At 44.1% G+C, this 7,065-nt stretch overlaps 1 protein-coding gene across 1 annotated transcript; it reads left to right on the top strand.

The window, feature by feature from the left end:
• Window positions 1-890: 890 nt before the first annotated feature.
• LOC147440725 (uncharacterized) lies at window positions 891-4,982 on the top strand. The gene is made up of 5 exons (XM_086482567.1): window positions 891-1,480; window positions 1,795-1,944; window positions 2,025-2,291; window positions 2,806-4,338; window positions 4,434-4,982. The coding sequence occupies exons 1-5, from the start codon at window positions 1,184-1,186 to the stop codon at window positions 4,461-4,463; spliced, it is 2,277 nt and encodes a 758-aa protein (XP_086338693.1). The 5' UTR covers window positions 891-1,183; the 3' UTR covers window positions 4,464-4,982.
• Window positions 4,983-7,065: the final 2,083 nt, after the last annotated feature.

Here is a 7,065-nt window from a genome sequence, read left to right as displayed (position 1 = left end):
ACATTTCCTTTCAAACTCTAGATGTAATGTCTATACTTTGATGGGCATCTAATTTATATCAAATAATGTGAGAGAGGACCACTCCATGTTGGACTCTATGTCATAGCTTCACCATAGGTGTCATAGCTACTAAACAATCAACCAAGCAATGAACAAGAAGGTAAACACATGACCAAGCAATTAACACAAATGCAAACATGTAATAGCCAAAAAGAATGATCGGAGAGTTTGTGCTTACTAGCTTCCTTCATATCCTACGTTTATATATATCAAACTTTTTGAAGTGGTGGAAACATGCGCTTGAAACTCCTCTGGTCCTCTTTTCAAGCACTAGTATGGTTGGCCGCCCCTCTCTCCACTCTTTATCACGTGCAAAGGGGCTTTTTTTAGTTTTGAACTTTAACCTTCAGGTCGCAGATTACGACACGTGTAAAGGGCTCCCCCTTCCAGCCATATTATGTTAATAGATTTCTGTGTTTACAACATAATAGATTTCTGTGTTTGTCACATAGCATTGTGCCACTCTATATGGATTGTGCAACAATACAAGATACATATTTGGAGGTTGTTGTGTTTAGGAAAGCAACAAGGTGATCAATTCCGTAGCAGTAAAAAGTTATTTGGCACTCTAATGTTGGATTTAGAGGTGGAGACAAAGGTTCTAAAATGCTTGATATCTAACTTGACAACTGCCCCCCCCCCCCCCCCCCCCCCCCCCCCCTTAAGTGTAACTTCCTCTTGAGGTCTGTGCCTTGATTGGTTAAGGCATTGGAGGCCCTTCCTCTGAGCAAATCGAAACACTATTCTAGCAGTATTTGTTTTGTACAACTGAAATGTGAAAGATCAATACTGCTTGGTCTTGAAGATGGCTTTTTATGCATCCATCTTAACATCTATGTTGCTACGCCGTTCGCGTATGGCATTGTTTGTGCTGCTTGGTGTGAACAAATTGTGCGCCGGTAGAGGGAGGGTGGTTGCCTGAGCTTAGTCTCCACTACAGAACCTAAATTGGGTCTGAAGACATGTAGTTAGAGGAAGTAATGCAGCTCAAGGAAAATAGCATCGTGCCCGCTTCACATGACATCGCCCTTTCACTTTACCTACCTCACACAAACAACTCACTATTGTCTGCGTGCACAGAAATACAAGGCCTTCCGTCCTCGCTCTCTATGTAAATTCAGCCATGGCTACGAGGCACCTGCAGCAGCAGCCACCCCTCAGAAACATTAGCAAGGAGGTGCAGTTTGTAAGGTCGCCACTGGATCGCTCGGCCCGCTCGGAATTGGAGCTGGAGCTCGAGGAATACTGCAGGCAATTTGAAGCGGGGGATTACGAAGAAGAAGAGGATGAAGAATTGCAGGAGCAGGAGGATGATTCTCCCTCAAACGCGGACGTAGAAACCAGAAAGGAGCAGGAGGAAGTGTTTCCGGGGCATACGCAGCCACAAGCGGAGAATTTTTCAGTGCATTCGCATTCCCAGGTTCTCCTGCTGTTCCTTGATCAAAATTGTCTAAGCTCAGAAGGAACCCTTTTCAAACTCTCTGTGCCATAGCTTCTGGGCGAAATGAATCCCTCCCCTCCCCACCTCCCTTTTCAAAATGCACTAATGTCTCCTCTGGAACTTTTAGTCTGCACGATCCTCATGCGCTTGTCTGTCTGCCCCTTCTCTCTCTCTCTCTCTCTCTCTCTCTCTCTCTCTCTCTCAAGTTGCAAGTTCCTCTCGCTCCTCTGCTCATACCCTATTCCTGTCAGATCTTTGTGCTACTCGGTCTTGATTTGATCCTGTTGTAACAGATGGAGATGCAACATTCTGCAAGTGCAGGCCACTTTTCGAAGGATCCAGAAGCTCTCTCTACCCCTTCTATGTCGGCGATGCCTAGCAATGCTGATCTGTTGGCTTCTATGGACGTGATAGGATCTGCTGGTAGCTTCCCCTCGAAGCAGGTATGTCCTTCAACAAAGCTAATTATTGCAGTGGGTTTGGATCAACACTACCTTTACAAGTAATACTAGGCTTCAAGCAGGTTGAGGGAGCCTTGCAGTCATGTCTGGCTTCTGCAGAAGGCCAGGTTACAAGACATCTGCAGCAGGCTATGGATACCGCCCAGTCTCAGGTCTTGCGAGCTCTTCACCAGGCTGCTACTGACATTATCGAAAATCTTGGTAAAGAGGCTGCCCGCAGAGTTGTTGTTGCAGAACGCAAGGCTGCTTTGCTCGAGCTTGAACTTTCAAGTGTCAAACAGCAGGCACTTTCGATGCTTCTTCGTTTAAAGGCTGACAGTGATGCTCAGGTTATCTCATTGTTGACATGGGTCTTTTTTCATATTGCTTTGGTACTGGTTCTTATGTTCTCATGAAATGACATTGCAAGTATAGTAGCTGCTAGGAATTGTCTTTGTTAAAGATGTCCTGTCTGGCTAATCTGCAGTGCAAGTGGCCTAAACCCTTCAATTGATTGAATAAGTTTTATGTCAATTTTTGCGAGATGCACTCAGTGATCTGCTTACTTAAGATATACATTGTGATCTATTCTTCTATGTTATGGTCATGTTTGGGCAATGTGTCATTAGCCGTAGCATGTGATTAGCTTTATTCATGAAGTATTCGATGTCTGGGCAGCATCTTGATTTTAAGGGGAACCCTTGTTTGTTCAGATGTTTGATTGTGTGACTTGTGATTATTGGCGGTTGTGCTCATTTTAAAGCTTTGGCATAGTGATGCTATGCCTATTCATTTTGGTTCTTTGGTGTTTTAGCTATACCTAATTGAGAATTTATTCAGCAGCATGTTCCTATTTTGTCACAGGCTTTGGATGCTGACAAGAAGTATCTCCTTGAAAGAAGACGAGCCCAAGATGCAGAGGCAAAGCTTGCAATTGCCCAAGACACTTCAAAAAGACTAAAAGCTGAACTAAAAAAGAAAGGAGACACTCTAGACAAGATGCAAAAGTTGGTGCAGCCAATGACTGAGGACCGCTCTCAGAATCCAAGCAGGTCAATGGAGCTTACAGGTCGTCTAGAAAGTTCTGTAAAAGGCATCAACAAAGATAGGCACAGGAAATCACCAGTATGCAGCGTGGAAGGAACGTCATTTATGATGTGCAGTGCAGCTCTTCATCATGAGGTCCATTGCCCACAAGTCCAGCCCAACATGGAGGCAGCATTACAAGCTGTAGATGACTATAATGAAAAACAGAGCAGCTTATCTAGTAAGACTCCTGCAGTTGAAGAAGACTACACAGGTTTGCGGAAACAAACTTGCTCTTCTGATGGAATACGTCATCACAGTCAGTGCTCTCCAAGTCGTCATGAGGAAGACTTTCTGTCAAGGAAGACAGATGAAGGAAGAGGAGCTTCTCTCGTTGCTGATCAAGTGGAGCTTTCGGAACATGTGGAGGGGTCCCATCAGGTTATGTTTCTTGAGGCAAACTCGGGAGAGGAGGATAGACTAATACAGCAGAGGCACAACACTGAGATCCTTCCACCGGCTGAATTTGCGGATGAAAAGTTTAATCCTGTTCCAGGAGCGTGCCAGAGAAGTGTAGACAGTAATGAGTTTAATCAAGGTTCTTCTGCAGGTGTGAAAGGTTTTTATGTCAGGAGAAAAGTGCGAGAGAGTGGAAAATTGCAGGAAAAGAAAGAATCAAGTATAGAGCACTGCTTAAACTCCGGTACAGAGCATGACTTGAAGGATAATGGTTTACGGTCATCAAATGAAACTGCATCAAAGCTCAAGACTGATATGTCAGAGGGGGAGCACCAGACATGTAGTTTGAGAAGGGATTCACAGGTTTTCCTGGATGCAACTGATTCAAGCAGTCTGTTGGGGCATGTGGTGCAGTTGGCTGCTGAATTCCATGAGGATTTGGCAAGTGATTTACCAGAGGAAATATCTAGCAGTGATTTTAGCAAGGGTGTTGATTTGGGCTCTAGTACGACAAGAGATGAGGTAGTTACTGAGACTGTCGAGCTTGCAAGGCCTGATTATGAGGTTGCCACCTCATTGGCAGCATTAGCTTCAATTGGTCTTGATGTGAAAAGTCAAGAGATGGAGCCCTTGCCCCAGATAGGCAGCAAGGAATGCATTTTCCTTAAGCCAGGAAGAACAGGACTTAGGATGAAACGCAAGGGAATCTCATTCGAAAGGAGGGCGACACTACAGGCTGAAGGAAAAGTCATTAAGAAGCCAAGACAAGATAAGCTAGCTTCGGGCTTGATAGACAGTCACACAGAAAGAGTTTTAAGGAGAAATAGGGGTCGCAAATATAGTATCTTAAAAGATAGTTTGTCCTTGGAATCTTCCCGTGATAATAGAAGATTAATGCAGGGTGCACGACAGGTTCTGTTCCAACTTTCCAGAAACTTTACTTCGTTTGTTGGTGTGATGCTGAAGTTATTTGGTTGGATCTTGCTTATAAAGGTTATTTTGTGCAGCTCTTATGCTTGGCAGAAAAGAAATGGTGATGACTTTAGTGAGGAACACTTATTCGAAGTCCTTGCCTGTTGAGAACTTTTACCTCGACAGTGGATTCTTATTACTGTTATTCTCTGTCAAGCGCTGTAAGGCAATTCTTTATTAGCTACAGGTTCTTTCTCACAAGGAATAATTTTGGTTCAAATTGATGGCTCTTGCCACTGTACTCTTTTAAGCAAACCCTCACTTTCTTGTAAATGTCTCTGACTGCAAATCAATATTCACATGCTGAGCTTAGAGCTTAAGTTTATCCAGGCCAGAGAAGCTATTGGAAAAACTGGTTGCCGGTTTCATTAACCTCTTACTCATTATAGAAGGCTCTTGACAGTGATGAAGAGCTGATTCCTTTGTCAAGCTAGTCCTTGTCACACACCCTCTGATCAAACAATGACCCCTTTTACCTACCTGTTTGTCTGGGGTTATCCCCTTACTTCTATTGACTTACAGCTGTAAGGTTTTAAACAAATCACATTCTCCAGGAAAAAATCATGACATATTATTCTGTGCTAGTTGAGGTGCTTTATTGTCATAATGCAAATGCTTGGTTGTGAAGGTTAGAATGTGGGGATGCAGAAGCGGATTTGTCTTGCAACTTTGCCACGTAGCCCCCATGGTCCTTGTTCTGTCATTTGACAAATTTTCAAGCTAATATTTATTCACATATGTTTTAAGTTAAGCATTGCGATTGGAAAATGCTGTGTATTTCACATAAGATTTCAACAAGAAGCTAATTTGGTCTTAACAAAAACAATTTTCAAAGATAAGCCCTTTGCGTTGGTAGAGGAAAAATGATATTCTGTGCAGTGAAATGCAAGGTAGAAGTTTCTCAGGTTTTTGGGGTCCATAAAATTGTTTGCAGCTTCTTCAAGAAAAGGGGCACAAGCATATCGGCAGTAATGATCTAGAGGCTCTGAAGTCAAGTTTCTTTAGTAGGGTATAGAAATCAGTGAATTGGATGGCCCAAACACCAGATTTGTATATAAGGAAATTGCATACCTTTGAGTCTGCCTTGCAAGCTTGGATTCTGTCTGTGAGTTTATTTAAGAATTGTGTGTCATGTGCTCTTGAATAGAAGGATAAATGCAACCAGGTACTTTGCAAGAGTTTTTGATCTGTTGTCCAGTTGTACGTACCTTCTTGTTTATGCAGCGGACCTGGTAGCATGTGCAAGTCTAGACAGGTAGTAGGCAACCTGTATCCTAGATCCTGTTAGACTCACACCACTCTGCTGCTTCACATAGGTCTAGGGCATACTTGTACGGCTAGTATGTCTCCGGGCTGGCCACCAATAGTCTAGGGTGTACCAGGTCCGGCCGCCCGAGTTTGGGGCCGGCCGCCCACCTTGTCCGGGCACCCTCACATATATTCTTTTCTTGTTGGGTCGTGGTGGATTTTATCTGGCATTGCCCTACCTCCCCTTGGGCACCTATTAATGAAGCGAGGGCGTACCCACTTCCATCATTTTGTCATTGTGTATTGGGTCTTCTGCTCATGGTAGTCATGGGGGGCTGATCGCCCCCTCTTCCACATACCAGTGTTTTGTGGTCTACCACGTTCTATAAGTAGTTCCAGTCCTGCCCTGAGCTTTCCACTTTCACGATAACTGGTATGGTAGCTTCGTAGAGTTGGTTCGATGATTTATCATCAGATTGTTGACAGAAATTGATGATCAACGTTAAAAAGTACCCCACCCGGGCTCGGTTCATCCAGACGCTATTTTCTTTTAATGGCGGAGGCAGAACAGGCACATTACGATAGGGAGTGGATTTGTAATCTTGGGTAAGGGAAGGGTTTGATTGCGTGCTTGACAAGGCTTTCGCACAACAACTTCTCTGGCACTCTCTCCTCCATTGCGGCACCCTTTCTCTCATGGCTTAACGTTTCAAACAACAGCCTTTCAGGCAGCCTCCCGATGGGTATCGGCCAATGCAGCCTGTAGGACACTTAAACATCTTAATATTTCTTTTAATCAAGGAACTGGCGAAATACCTCTTAAAGCCTTCTTATTATCTACCTTGAACCTCACAACTGCCATAGCTGGTAGTTGCTCAGACCTATCTCTGTTAGATCTCTCTAAAAATTTTATAACAGGCCCAATTCCCACATCCCTCAGCTCCTGCCAAAGCTTGTGCCATGTCAACATCTCCTTGAACTCCTTCATTGGAAATATTCCCACCATCTTCAACCAGCTAGGAAGCCTAGAGGTGCTTGCCGTCTCCAAAAACAATCTCACAGGTGCAATACTACCCGATTTTGGGGATTCTTTACACCAGCTTAAGAAGCTGGATCTTTCGCAACAAGAAAAAACAAGATAATTCCAATTGCCGGCTCTGCATAAGCTTGTATTGAGCTTCAACAAGCTCACGGGGCCTCTTCCTGCATCCCTCCCCAACTCCAGTAAGTTAAAGGTACTTGACCTCAGCCTTCACAGGAAGTATTCCTGGCAAGATCTGTGGTCCTTCGCTCCGCAGATTGCTATTAGTAGACAATGATTTGTCTGGGGTGGTGCCCATGGAGAGCTGCAATAGCCTTGCTGCAATAGATGTAAGGTGCAACTTTATGACTTGCGCCTTCCCGACACTGCTACCGGCT

The sequence above is a fragment of the Adiantum capillus-veneris genome, chromosome 15 (assembly GCF_014529385.1).
Source record: "Adiantum capillus-veneris isolate H3 chromosome 15, ASM1452938v2, whole genome shotgun sequence".
Classification (NCBI taxonomy): Eukaryota; Viridiplantae; Streptophyta; class Polypodiopsida; order Polypodiales; family Pteridaceae; genus Adiantum; species Adiantum capillus-veneris.
The sequence above is the reverse complement of the archived record's forward strand: the minus strand, read 5'-3'. Positions and strand labels throughout refer to the sequence as shown.

Coding starts and splice junctions, on each gene's coding strand:
- LOC147440725 (XM_086482567.1), top strand. CDS start 1,184: ATGGCTACGAGGCACCTGCAGCAGCAGCCACCCCTCAGAAACATTAGC. Junction 1,481..1,794: donor CAGTGCATTCGCATTCCCAG/GTTCTCCTGCTG, acceptor CTGTTGTAACAG/ATGGAGATGCAACATTCTGC. Junction 1,945..2,024: donor GTAGCTTCCCCTCGAAGCAG/GTATGTCCTTCA, acceptor GGCTTCAAGCAG/GTTGAGGGAGCCTTGCAGTC.